This window comes from Lupinus angustifolius, chromosome LG13 (assembly GCF_001865875.1).
Source record: "Lupinus angustifolius cultivar Tanjil chromosome LG13, LupAngTanjil_v1.0, whole genome shotgun sequence".
Lineage (NCBI taxonomy): Eukaryota > Viridiplantae > Streptophyta > Magnoliopsida > Fabales > Fabaceae > Lupinus > Lupinus angustifolius.
In genome coordinates this window covers 3949848-3963234 of record NC_032021.1, presented here as the reverse complement: position 1 = coordinate 3963234, position 13387 = coordinate 3949848, and the positions used below count along the sequence as shown (strand labels likewise).

General features: G+C 36.1%; 3 protein-coding genes across 3 annotated transcripts; all 3 read left to right on the top strand.

Moving 5' to 3' along the window:
* On the top strand, positions 1531-3843 carry LOC109325822 (dnaJ protein homolog ANJ1-like). The gene is made up of 6 exons (XM_019558400.1): positions 1531-1824; positions 2178-2349; positions 2445-2583; positions 2680-2956; positions 3036-3234; positions 3358-3843. Exons 1-6 carry the CDS (start codon positions 1675-1677, stop codon positions 3678-3680), a joined length of 1260 nt encoding a protein of 419 aa, XP_019413945.1. The 5' UTR covers positions 1531-1674; the 3' UTR covers positions 3681-3843.
* On the top strand, positions 7334-11134 carry LOC109363517. The gene is made up of 7 exons (XM_019609782.1): positions 7334-7638; positions 8039-8700; positions 8850-9455; positions 9574-9725; positions 9838-10074; positions 10749-10902; positions 10995-11134. Exons 1-7 carry the CDS (start codon positions 7334-7336, stop codon positions 11132-11134), a joined length of 2256 nt encoding a protein of 751 aa, XP_019465327.1.
* On the top strand, positions 11200-11724 carry LOC109363516. The gene has a single exon (XM_019609781.1). It carries the CDS (start codon positions 11200-11202, stop codon positions 11722-11724), a length of 525 nt encoding a protein of 174 aa, XP_019465326.1.

Here is a 13387-nt window from a genome sequence, read left to right as displayed (position 1 = left end):
ATTGTAATATAATGTAATTTGTTTAACTTCATATAAAATATTAAAAAAAAAATGGTAACTTTTTATCTTCAACTACTTGATTTAATTTCATTTATTAAATGAACTTTATTGTTTTTTAATTATTCAACAATGCCCACGGGCTGCCCTCAAGCCCGTTAGCCCATTTTAAAATGGGCAGGGCATTGAATTTTGTTCGTTAAGCTAATGCGGGCATACCCGCACCCGCTTAAATTTTTGCGGGCATTTGCTGGCGTAGGCTAAGCAGGCCAGGCGACCCGTTTTACCATCTCTATTGTTAGATTGGGAGGAGGGAAAGGAAAAGGAAAAGGAAAGAATAGAGAAGGGAAAGGAATCCTTGACCATCTTGTTGCAAGGAAAATGAAGGAAATAAATAAAAAATGTGGGTCTACGTCTTTTTACTTTCACCACTCAATTTGGTAGTAAATAGAAAGAATGATGAACAATTATCACTACCTCTTAAAACTTAAAATAAGATGACAACAATTTAGTCACATATATAAGTTTGGTTAAGCTCCCCAAAACTTGAAAAATGAACAATAAGAGTCTATCACTTGAAAAATGTAGGATTATAAATGAAGGTATTGATGATAAAATTGAGGTAACTTACATTGCATAAAAAATAGAAGAATCACACCTTAGTTTTTTGTATAACAAAGAGTATCCCATCATTAGGTAAGAAAGTAACTCCTCTCAGCAGTATGGTCATCCATCATAGCAGTCGCTCCTAGAAATTGAATATTTGACTTATATGATATATGAGATTTAGTGAAGTCTAACACAATTAGACCAACACTTTATTGATAACCTTAGGTGGATTAAGCATGTGTGAATTATAAGTTTGGTTAAGAATATCTCATCAAATAAATATTAATCCAATTTCTAAAGGGTGAAAGAAAAAAATAATTAGGAAAAAATTATAATTCTATACTTTTTTAATAGATATAATTTAAGATAAATGATTAAGACATTATTTATTCTTCCAAGATAATGTCACCCTTTCAAACTAAAATTTAATTTTTGTTGTTGAACCAAAAAATTATCTTCAAACCCCAATTTTTATAGAGTACATCCTAACTTAAATATTAGTCTTTTGCTAATATTTTACAAAACTAGAAAGAATAAAGAATAATATACGATCATATTTTTTTGAAAACAAGCAATTACGTGTTACCAGTAGACAGATTTTCAAGCAAGCCCAACCTTATTAATATTATAAAAACAATTTTCTATAACATAAAAATAAATAAAAATATTTAATTGGAGGATTTATCATATTAATAAATAAACAACAAAGAGATGAAAAAAGAAAAAAAGTAGGTAGTTGAGGTATATTGCATACGTGTCTCCAAGAGTATGGTAGGAAGGATCTAGAACAAATTCATGAAAGACCAAAATTGCCCAGATCCAACGGTACACGTTTTCACACAAAAAATTCTAGACCCTTCTTCAGTCTGTAATGAAATCACAGCCGTCCATTAATAAAACCCTAAAACTAAAATACTCATCTAAATTGCGTGGCTAGTATAATACAGAAATCAGTGAATCACACAACAACTCTTTCGTGTTGTGGTCATTGTTCTCTTATATTCAGATCTAGAACTCTTCCTCGCTTCACCAAATTAGGGTTCATTTTGTTCTCTGAGATAATCGAAAATGTTTGGAAGAGCACCGAAAAAGAGTGATAACACCAGATACTATGAAATTCTCGGCGTTTCCAAGAACGCTGCTCAGGATGATCTAAAAAAAGCGTACAAGAAAGCTGCAATTAAGAATCACCCCGATAAGGGTGGTGATCCTGAAAAGGTTTATATTATCCCTCATTTCTCTTTGATTTGTTGGTTTTTGATTGAATTTACTGATCTAGGGTTATTTATTCAGCTAATTATATTACATAATGGTGTAATTACATAATTGTATAATTCTCAATGGTAAACTGTGAATTGTTGCGAATACTGTGAATTGTTTACCAAGGATTAGAGATTTACTTTTACTTTGGTGGTGATTTACTCTATTATTTTTGGGAATTCATGTTATTGATTTTTTTAGTGAGTTACATGGTGGTGTTAGTTTATAGTTTCAGTTCATGTGCTCTTTCATTAGCAAGTGGCATGTTTGTTATATGTGTTTTTTGATTTTAGTTTGTTTTTGGGATGTAGTTCAAAGAGCTTGCCCAAGCTTATGAGGTTCTGAGTGATCCTGAGAAGCGTGAGATATATGATCAATATGGTGAAGACGCCCTTAAGGAAGGAATGGGTGGCGGTGGTGGTGGCCATGACCCCTTTGACATCTTCAGTTCTTTCTTTGGTGGCGGTGGAGGTCCATTTGGTGGTATGATTATAATAAATGATCTTTTGATTAAGATTTGGGTTCTTCATAATTGTTTAGTTAGATGTCTTAAAAGGATTTATACCTTCTGTGAACAGGTGGTAGCAGCCGAGGACGGAGGCAGAGACGTGGAGAAGATGTGGTTCACCCTCTCAAGGTCAGCTTGGAGGACCTTTACAGTGGGACATCTAAGAAGCTCTCCCTATCAAGAAATGCCTTATGCTCAAAGTGCAGTGGGTGGGTATCTTTGAGTATTTATTTCATTTTTATATTTGTTTTTGGATGTTTTAAATGCAGGGTTTTTACACTAGTGATTGTTTAATTTGACTATAGGAAAGGGTCTAAGTCTGGTGCTTCCATGAAGTGTGCTGGTTGTCAAGGAACTGGAGTGAAGGTTTCTATCAGGCACCTTGGTCCTTCCATGATTCAGCAAATGCAACATGCTTGCAATGAATGTAAGGGTACTGGAGAAACTATCAACGACAAGGACCGCTGCCCCCAGTGCAAGGGAGAGAAGGTTGTCCAAGAGAAGAAAGTGCTTGAAGTTATTGTCGAGAAGGGTATGCAGAATGGTCAGAAGATTACATTCCCTGGTGAAGCTGATGAAGCGGTATGTTGTGATTGTATTGTCGGCGACTTGCATTCATAATATTAATTTAGACTGACTTGGAGCTATTGTTGTTTTGCAGCCAGACACAGTTACTGGGGATATTGTCTTTGTTCTTCAGCAAAAGGAACACCCCAAGTTCAAGAGAAAGGCAGAGGATCTCTTTGTAGAGCACACCTTATCCCTCACTGAGGCTCTATGCGGCTTCCAATATGTGCTGACTCACTTGGATGGCCGTCAGCTTCTTATCAAATCAAACCCCGGCGAAGTTATCAAGCCTGGTATGTAAATGGTTTCATCTGCCATATGCCTATTGCCCACCTTTGCTGTGTGATTAAAATATTGATCCTATCTATTATGTGTTAGAGAAGAGCTTCTTACTTTTTCTTGTGCTATGTATGCAGATTCATACAAGGCAATTAACGATGAGGGAATGCCTTTGTACCAGAGGCCATTCATGAAGGGGAACCTTTACATTCACTTCACTGTGGATTTCCCCGAATCTCTAAGTCTTGATCAGGTTAAGGCATTAGAGGCCGTTCTGCCACCAAAGCCTTCATCACAGTTAACAGACATGGAGCTAGACGAGTGTGAGGAGACGACACTGAATGATGTGAACATGGAGGAAGAATCCAGGAGGAAGCAGCAGCAAGCTCAGCAAGAGGCTTATGATGAGGATGATGATATGCCTGGTGGTGCACAAAGGGTACAGTGCGCTCAGCAGTAGTGACATCTATGGCAGAACAAGTATCCAGAGATGCTGATGATCATGATGATCTGTTATTGTTTTTATCAATGATTTTGCAGAAAGTAAGGACTTTATTGTAGAAACGGGATAATTTCCTTTCTGACAAGCTTAAATACTTCATTTTTATATTTTTCATGCTTCATTTTTTAATGTTTCTTATTTTGGTGTTTTTCTTAAACATGTTTCCAGTCATTTGAGTGTTTCTCTGTTAAGATGAAGAAATTGATTCTTCAAGTGGTGTGACCAAAATGAGTCTCCGATTATTCTTCCAAGAAATACTTAGTTTTTCAAGTAAAACAAGTCAAGGACCTTAATTTGAAGGCTTTATTGTTATCCCTTGTTTTGATTGAATGTTCCAAACCTGTGTTATACGCATATCTTCATCAGGTTTTTTTATCTTTCGTTAAATAGTATTTCAGATGTATTATGTTCTGATGAATATTTTCCCTGAAATAGTTAAACAAATGAACCATGTTTTTTCACCATGAAAATTATTTTTTGGCTGTTTTAGTTTCTAAATCACTTTTTCCATCAAAATGGGAAGACAGGTTCGGATTAGCCCACATCGAGTTCAGGCTAAATCAGATCGGGCTAAAAAGCTTGTATATAATTTATACATATCAAATTGTAGTCCAAACTTGCCATAAGTGGGTTGTGGCAGGCTCGTATAAACTAAAAAATATTTTTTTTTAAATTTTAACATATTATTCTATTTAAAAATATATATATTATTTGATATTAATATATAACTTTTTAAATACATTTGCTATGGCAAAAAATGCATACAAACTTATAGATCTAATGTATTGTGTTTGAGTCAAGATGTGATGTTAAATCCACGTGTATGATTTTTAATATAACTCTTTTATTAAATCTTTGATTTCTATTCGACTATCACTCTCTAATGCAATATACTTTGTAACAGCACTTTAATATATGAATCTTTTGATACTATAAAAAATATTATTCTTTGTATGTTCTTTATCAACACTTACATTGTGAACTACCATATTAAATTTGGTTGTGAAGTTCGCTACATTAAACAATTATGTTGATTTAGTTTTGTTCTAAACGTTATTTTCTTTATTATGTTTTTGTTGTAAAAGTTAAATTTAATTAATACACAATAACATAATATTTATTATCTATTTTTTATATGAGTTATTTTGCAAATTATCATTTAGTACTTGTTACCGGGTCAAAAGTCCCCAAAAAAAAAGTTAAAACAAAAATAAGTAAAACGGGTAGCTCAAACTCGTTCGGGTAAACCCGACCCGAGTCCAAATTTAAAATAAACAGGCTAAAAAGTCCGGATTCTATAAAAAATACTTAATATGATATCCAAACCTATAAATTTTTGAGTTTTGGAGGGTCAGCCCGACTGGTCCACCCATTTTAATAGCTCTACAACAACCTGTCGAAATGGTAGGTATAATATTTAAAGTTGGCCTCTTCCAAACAAAAAGTCAATGTTTTACCAAACTTATTTTTATTAAAATAACCAATTCAAACATAAACTAAATGTTTTTAGCCAACTTATTTTATAAAGACAGCATGGCCAAACATAAATTCAATGACTTATTATCATTAAAACCCAGTTATGAATGAGTTCATTGTATTAACGAACTAAAGAAGCATACCATCCACCCATAGAAATTTTTTATCTTGTAGTTATGAACTTATGATTCATGATGGAGAAAGAGACGTATCTTTGTAGAAACATAATTAAAATATTAATTCTAATTAAAATTTAGTATTAAAAAATATAAATTTACTTGGATTTAAATATTAAAATAGATGTTAGCTAATATTCCCTTCACCCTTAAAATTTGACGTTTTACCATATTCCTTTATTCCATATACCTGCGAGTTTTCATTACCAAAAACAATATATCTTGGAGTTTTATAAATCTAATATTCAATTATATTTTTCTTTAATTATATCCTTATACATTATGTCATATTTTTGTCAATAACTTTGTCTCCCACTCTCATTAATCGAAGTATTAATTTTGGGTTCCATATATTCCATCTTCTTTTGATGATCATTTATAATGAGAAATAATTAATTTGATTAATAACGAGAAATAATATAATAATATTTTAGTAAAAATGTAAAATTTGTATCCCATTTAATTATTTTATTGATTTATATGTATAACCTTAAATATAATATTTAGGGAAGAAAGGTAAAAATTCACACTCAATATAACAAACAAGTGTTGCATTAAAGAGAAGGTAATGGAGTATCTCCTTGTATAAGGAGATAAGTTATCTCTTCCTGCCATAGAAATCATGACATGGGTCATGTTTTATCATTTTCTATAAAAATATTTTTAAAAATAAAAAATATAGCACATATGTCACATTTTTACTAGCTATAGGAAATACATTATTCTCTAAAGAGAAAGTTGTTATAATATCTATTCACAATAAAAAGGTAGAATTTTACCTTCCGTCATTTCGGCCTATATAGAGAAAATCTATAAAAACTAGACTGTGGAGGATAGAGTAAATTAAGAGAACTAAAATATATCTACCTTGTTTTTCAAATAAAAACTTGCATTTTCGAGATTAAGCTTTCTAATATAGATCAATTAAATATGATGATTTATTAGATTTATTACAGCTTAATTTATAGTAAAAGGTCCAGGTTAATGTAGTTTCAAATATTATACGAGCACATCTAGGCTCTCTTTAATGTAGTTTCCAAGACTTAGATGAAGACGAAAAGTCCTGAAGTCGTCTTTAATGAATCTTCTTCCCAGGAGGAAGACCTCATAGTAAGGAGCACTAAATAAGTAAAGACTCGATCTGGATGGGATGAGTCTGAGACCGTGAAGGCAATGGACATAGGTATTGAAAATCCTGGACGAGATCACTTTGGTCAGTCGTCCTATAAGGATAAACTTCTAAATTTTCCTGTGGATGAGGCGATTGTATCAGAGGAGGAAGGAGATGATGACCTAGTGGAAAACCGATCCTACAATGTAGAGGAGGAGGAGAAGGCTTTTGATCCTTGTCCGAAAATTCTAGTTTCCAAGGAGGAGTTTGATTCCTGGTGTCACCCGTGGAAACAGTCCCTAGTAGTTAAACTACTAGGCATGACAGTGCCTATGCGGTTGATGGAATCCAGACTAAAGCAACTTTGGCAAGGTCAGGGTAGTTTGCATATCATTGATATGCCTCAACATTATTTTCTGGTTCATTTCTCAAGTGAAGAGGATTACAACCATGCTTTATATGAAGGGCCTTGGATAATGCAAACCTTTATCTCGTTACCCAAAGGTGGAGGCCTTTTTCTCTCAAATGAGAAGGAAAATCAAAACATAGTAGTTTGAATCCGTATTTCTAACCTTCCTATTGAATTGTATAACCAAAGGTTCCTCAATTGAGTAGGATTGAGTTTAGGGAAGATGCTTAAAATCGATCAACTGACTTCAATTCACTCTCGTGGTAAGTTCGCACGCATCTGCGTGGAAATAAAAAAAAAACTGATTCCTACAATCAAAGTCATGGGACTGGTTTTAAATTTAGAATACGAAGGGTTGCATCAAATATGTTTTAAATGTGAGAAATATGGTCATTGTAACGACGACTGCCTAGAATGTCTAGTGGTTCCAGTAAGTAAGATGGAAGAATCTAATGACAATATGATCAAGGAAGAACCCCCGATTCAGAATGGAGGGGAGACATCCGAAATTCATCATCATGGGCCAATCTCAGGAGGCACTACCGTCACTAAAGGGACCCCTAGTTCCAATGGAGTCGTTGCAAATGATAAAAAATTATTTGGACCTTGGATGTTAGTGAAACGTAATAAACCAGTTCGGTGCAATATAGGGAATAAATCGGATTCCAAATATGGTTTTAAAGCTAGCCGTAAGTCTGGGAATATTCTCAATATCCCAAAGAAGGATTCTGCTCGCCCAAGACCGTTTGGCCAAAAGAAAGTGGGACCGCCAAGGATCAGGAAGGGCAAATATTAACTCCTAATGGGCATGCAGTTCCGTCAAAGACTTCTATTATTGACACCAGGCCCACTAATCTTTCACCCTTCGAAGGTGAGCCTGGTGCAAAGGTCCATCAATTATCTTCTACATTGCCTCCACGACTGTCTCAAGAGAGACTCCCCCCTCACTCGAAGGTGTCCATCATAACAAGGGATTCTCATTTCCTTCTTGAATCTCCTACTAGCTCCCAAAGGAATGATCCTCATAGTGTTTTCTTACATGACTGTATGGATGACGATGTCTCACTTTGGGATGGTGTGCAGGGAACTTCAGTTCCAAACTCTTCCCCTCTTGTTTAATGAATATCTTGTGCTGGAATTGCAGGGGTGAAAATGCGAAAGGTTTCCGCTCTCTTATAATGGATCTTAGAGCATTTTATTCCATCTCCATGATTATTCTAGTTGAAACACAAATTAGTGGTGCAAAGGCGGACAAGGTGATGAGTGGCCTGAGTTTTGACAAATCGGAAAAAGTGGATGCCCGAGGTGGGGCACGAGGTATTTGGGTCTTTTGGGATGAAAGCCTTTGGGATGTCACAATTCTTCAGACCACAACTCAAACAATTACAATGGATGTCAGGGGTGAGGGAAGACAGTCTTGGGTTCTCTCAACTATCTATGGCAGCCCGCATTATGCGCTCAAGAGTTCTCTCTGGGATTGTTTGCGTAGCCTGGCTGAAAATATGGACAAACCTTGGTGTCTCGTTGGTGATTTCAATATGGTGGCGGAGTTGTCGGAAAGAGTGGGCATTAGTAGTACAAGCCCTACAAGGGGTGCTTCCAACTTCGCTTCGTTTATCAGAGATTGTAACTTAATCGATCTTCGTTTTGTTGGTCTGCGGTTCACCTGGAGGAGGGGTCGTGTCAAGGAGAGGCTTGATAGGGGCCTATGGAATCTTGATTGGAGACTTCTATTTCTGCACGCCTCTATAACGCACTTGAACCCCTTAAAGTCGGATCACTCCCATTTGTTGGTTAATTTGACTGGTATATCTGTGTTGAATAGGCAGCAACGACATTTTAGATTTCCGGCTTCCTGGATGTCTCATCCTTCCTATAAGGATCTTATCATAACCAACTAGCAGACCCACCTCCCTTGGACGGAAACAATTAACAATATAAAAAGAGTTTGTTAGTCTGGAACAAAGAGGTTTTTGGCGATATCTTTAAAAGGAAGAATAGGCTCCTTAGGAGGCTTAATGGTATTACTAAGAAACTGGCTCTTTGGTCAGATGCGTTCCTGGAACATCTGCAAACTGACCTTTGGGAGGAGTACGAAACAACCAGCAAACAAGAGGAACTCCTTTGGTTCCAAAAATCCAGAAGTAAATGGTTCACTTACGGGGATAGAAACACCTATTTCTTCCATGCTTCGACCATCATTCGGAGAAAGAAAACTCAGGTTCAATCCTTACAAAATGACGACGCTGTTTGGATTAGTGACAGAGGTCAATTAGAAAGCTTGGCAAATAGTTTATATAAGTCTCTTTATTCAGAAGATGGTTTTGATGCCCCTTTTTGCCTATCTAGTTGTTTTCCGCTCATGGACACAGAGCAGATATCTATGTTAAGTGCCTCGGTCACAGTTGAGGAGATTAGAAGAGCTATTTTCAGTATTGGTAGCTACAAAGCCCTAGGTAAATATGATATTCAAGCTATTTTTTACCAGAATCAATGGAATTTGGTTGGGCCGAAGCTGTGTGATCTGGTGAAAATTGTGTTTGAGGGAGGACCTGACGCAGGTAAGGGTTATTAATGATACTCTCTTAACTCCAATTCCCAAGTCTGACCAAGCTTGCCATTTGAAGCATTTTAGACCAATTAGTTTATGCAACGTCTCTTATAAGGTCATAACGAAAGTTCTTGCTTCTAGACTAAGAGGTGTTACACATCATTTTACGGGGCCCTACAAAAGCAGCTTTATCCCTGGTAGACAGAGCAGTGATAATATTACCATCACTCGAGAGGTCATCCATTCCATGCAGAACAAAAGAGGATCCACCGGGTGGATGGCAATAAAAATTGATTTTGAAAAAGCTTATGAAAGAAACTTTGACGGATGCGGGGCTTCCATCGGTTATGGATTCCTTAATTTTTCAGTGTATCTCCAATCTCAATATGCAGATTCTGCGGAATGGGGATGCTTTAGATCCCTTCCGGCCGGAGAGGGGAATCAGACAGAGTGACCCCATCTTTCCCTACCTTTTCGTGCTTTGTATGGAAAGATTATCACACTTGATTAACGCTGCTTCAGAAGTGGGGTTATGGAAACCAATCAAAATATGCAGAAACGACCCTCCCCTCACTCACTTGGCTTTTGCAAACGATTTAATCATTTTCGTTGAAGCTGATTTGGGACAGGTTAGTGTCATCTCTTCTTGTTTAAATGTTTTCTACAACAGCTCGAGGTAGAAGATTAATAGGGGAAAAACGAGGGTCTACTTCTCAAAAATTGTTCATGACCAGATTCGCTAGTAGATTAGCACTGAGCTGGGTTTTAGTAGAACTAATGACTTGGGCAAATACATGGGTGTTCCTATTCAGCATAACAGATCTAGAAGATCCAGCTATAACTACATCGTAGAGAATGCCACTAGAAGACTTAGTAATTGTAAATGCTCTCAATTGTCTTTTGCGGGCAGGCTAACCTTGACTAAGTTAGTCCTTCAAACAATCACGTCCTATGCTATGCAAACCACGTCCTTACCTATTTCAATATGCGATGGTTTGGATAAAATATGCAGGTCCTTTGTTTGGGGAGAATCCGCCAATCATAGAAACACCCACTGGGTGAATTGGGATTGTCTTTGCAAACCAAAGCTGACGGGGGGTATTTGCTTAAGGCAATCCCACTTAATCAATCAAAGTTTTATGATGAAGGTCGCTTGGAAGTTGGCTAATAATAAGGATGATTTGTGGGTTAGAGTCGTTCGGGCTAAATATAAATATGGTGATGAAATCATCCCGATGATGACAAAATTCTCGAGGGAGTCCGTTTTTGGAAATGTGTTAGATATGGTCAGTGTCTTCTTCAGGATAAGTTACAATGGAACCTTGGGGATGGGAAATCGGTGGATTTTTTGAAAGACAATTGGGTACCTAATGAAGGTGCTTTAGCAAATCTCCATTGGGCTTCAAATAGTGTCCTTACTTATCCTTCTATGGTGGCGGAATTTATGAATAGAACTGGTGACTAGAACGTGGACCTGCTACGGACTAAGGTCCCATTAGAAATTTTGAAAATTTTGAGGCCTTACATCCTCCTATTCATAATGGAGTAGGGGACAGCTTGGGTTGGAAGGGTTCTAGAGATGGCTCCTTTTCGGTGGCTTCAGCTTATGCATGCATTGCCAGCCATAATAGTCTTGAGAGTAGCAGAGAAGCTGATCTGGTTTGGGCCTGGAAGGGTCCTACAGAATAGATCTGTTGCTGTGGATAATTGCAAACCATGGTCTCCCAATAAACGAACAACGTTATAGAAGATTGATGGCAGATTTTGCTGATTGTCCTAGATGTAATAAACTTGAATCCACTCTGCATGCAATCAGGGACTGCCCCTGGGTTTTGTTGGTGTGGCACGGTGTCCCTAAATCTCAGATTCCTTCAACCTTCTTCTGTGATAATCTGCAAGACTGGTGTTGCTCCAATTTATTTTGCTCAGATCAGGTCCTTGGTCTTGCGGAGTGGTCCCTGGTTTTTGGAATTACAATTGATGCGATTTGGAGAAACCGGAATCAATGGATCTTTGACAACTTAAGGATTTCTCCGCATCATCTTTGTCCAAAAATTCTTGCCCGTTGTCGGTGTATTGTTAAGGCTATGAGGCAAGAAAATACTACTTTTGTGAGAATTTTCCATCCTAACTCTCCCCTGATTCGGTGGTTTCCTCGGGAAGAGGGATGGGTAAAGATTAATTTAGATGGTGCTTATTCAGTGTCAGCGAATTTGGCATCATGTGGTAGGGTCGTGCGAGATCATCTGGGAGCTTTCCTTTTTGCTTATGCTAATTGACTGGGTAACTGTTCGATGGTCCAACCGGAACTTTGGGGCATCCTTCATGGCCTCAGACTTCTTTGGCAGAGGGGGTTCAGAAAAGTGTGTCTTGAAAGGGACTCTAGTAGTAGTGTTCACCTAATCAGAACTGGTTGCCCGACTCATCACCCTTGCCAAGTGCTGGTATCTCAAATTCGCAGCCTCATGTATAAGTTCCAAACTGTCTCTTGCAACCATGTCTTCCGATAAGCTAATAGTGTGACCGATGAATTTGCTAAATATGGGCTAACTCTTCTTGAGCACTCCCGCATTTTCGATGTAACTCCTTCATTTTGTGCGGTCAAGTTAATGATGGATTGTAAGTGTTAGTAAGTGTTATTTTCATAGTCATGAAAAAGAATGTCTCTTAATTTAATATTTTACACTAAACATCTTTTAGTTATTTTTACCACTTTAAAGTAAGTTAACTAAAATAAATATAACAATTTTTTATGAACATCTTAACACCTAATTTTTTAGGAAAAACCTCAAGGGTTAGTAAGTATTAATTTCATATCATAAAAATAAATCCTAAGGTAAGACTTTCTACTACTTTAATATTCAAAACTTCATAACACTTTAAGTTTATGAAGTCAAGACTTTAATAAACCATCTCTTATCCCAAATCATTATTTTAACTTGGAAATCAAAGAGTAAAATATGCTAAACCATTTTTAAACATAATACTTTCTAAAAATGAAACTTTTCAACAACAACTCATCAATATTATAAACTTTCAAGAATAAAATACAAACTTTTTCCTAAACACATTAAAGGTTCCTTTGATGTTAAAATCATCACCTTTAAACATATTCAAATACTAAAAATAATTTCTAATATTTTCAAACAAATAACTCATCTAACCTTGTCGAAAGATATAATTTTTCCATCTAAGAACAAGGAAGAAATTTCAAGATTTACAAAAGTCAAAAACTACATAAAGGTTCATATGATTTTATTATCACCCCCTTTAGTTATGCCTTCATAAAATACTTAAAGAACAAATATAAACTCTACTTTATGAACAACATAATAAAAGCTCATAACTTTCTATGAAGTATGAGAAGAAGATGAAGAAAAGAAAATAAAAGACTACCTTAGTTTGTATAGGGAATTTAGTGTAAAAATGAGAGAATGAGGTGATGTATTTATAGGATAAATTATAAAATTTAATGCAAAGTAAATAGATTTAGACTAGCATAGGTGATGTGTCTAATGGTGGAGGAGTGAGAGGATTTGTTGAGTGATTTAGGGGATTTTGTTGAGCGATTTAGGGGATTTTGTGTAAGAGAATATGTATTTTTGCTTGTTTAACAAGCAAGCTTCTTACATGAAAGCGATGTGACCTTTTCGACAATACATTCTCGATAAATCATGCCCGAGTATTTTCGGCTAATACTCAGTCGGATATTAAAAATCTCCCGATTTCAGTTTACGGTTAGAACTTCGAAACGTGGAATTCGGAGTAAAAAATATTTAGAAATGTGTTCTGGACGAACTTGATGTCTATCTTGACTTGAAATAATATTTCGAAGCCAACTGTGTAATCGAAATTCGATTCCGAGTTACGGAACTCAAAAACACGTTATTGGGCCGAATTCAGGCAAATTTGGGTCCGACAGCAGCTCAAAAACTTTATGTC

Bases quoted from the DNA above. Each gene is read 5' to 3' on its own strand.
- LOC109325822 (XM_019558400.1), top strand. From the start codon at position 1,675: ATGTTTGGAAGAGCACCGAAAAAGAGTGATAACACCAGATACTATGAA. The intron at 2,584-2,679 runs GTGGGTATCTTT...ATTTGACTATAG, and splicing joins TTATGCTCAAAGTGCAGTGG to GAAAGGGTCTAAGTCTGGTG. The intron at 3,235-3,357 runs GTATGTAAATGG...CTATGTATGCAG, and splicing joins CGGCGAAGTTATCAAGCCTG to ATTCATACAAGGCAATTAAC.
- LOC109363517 (XM_019609782.1), top strand. From the start codon at position 7,334: ATGGAAGAATCTAATGACAATATGATCAAGGAAGAACCCCCGATTCAG. The intron at 9,726-9,837 runs GCAATAAAAATT...CTCAATATGCAG, and splicing joins GAGGATCCACCGGGTGGATG to ATTCTGCGGAATGGGGATGC. The intron at 10,903-10,994 runs GTGACTAGAACG...ATAATGGAGTAG, and splicing joins GGAATTTATGAATAGAACTG to GGGACAGCTTGGGTTGGAAG.
- LOC109363516 (XM_019609781.1), top strand. From the start codon at position 11,200: ATGGCAGATTTTGCTGATTGTCCTAGATGTAATAAACTTGAATCCACT.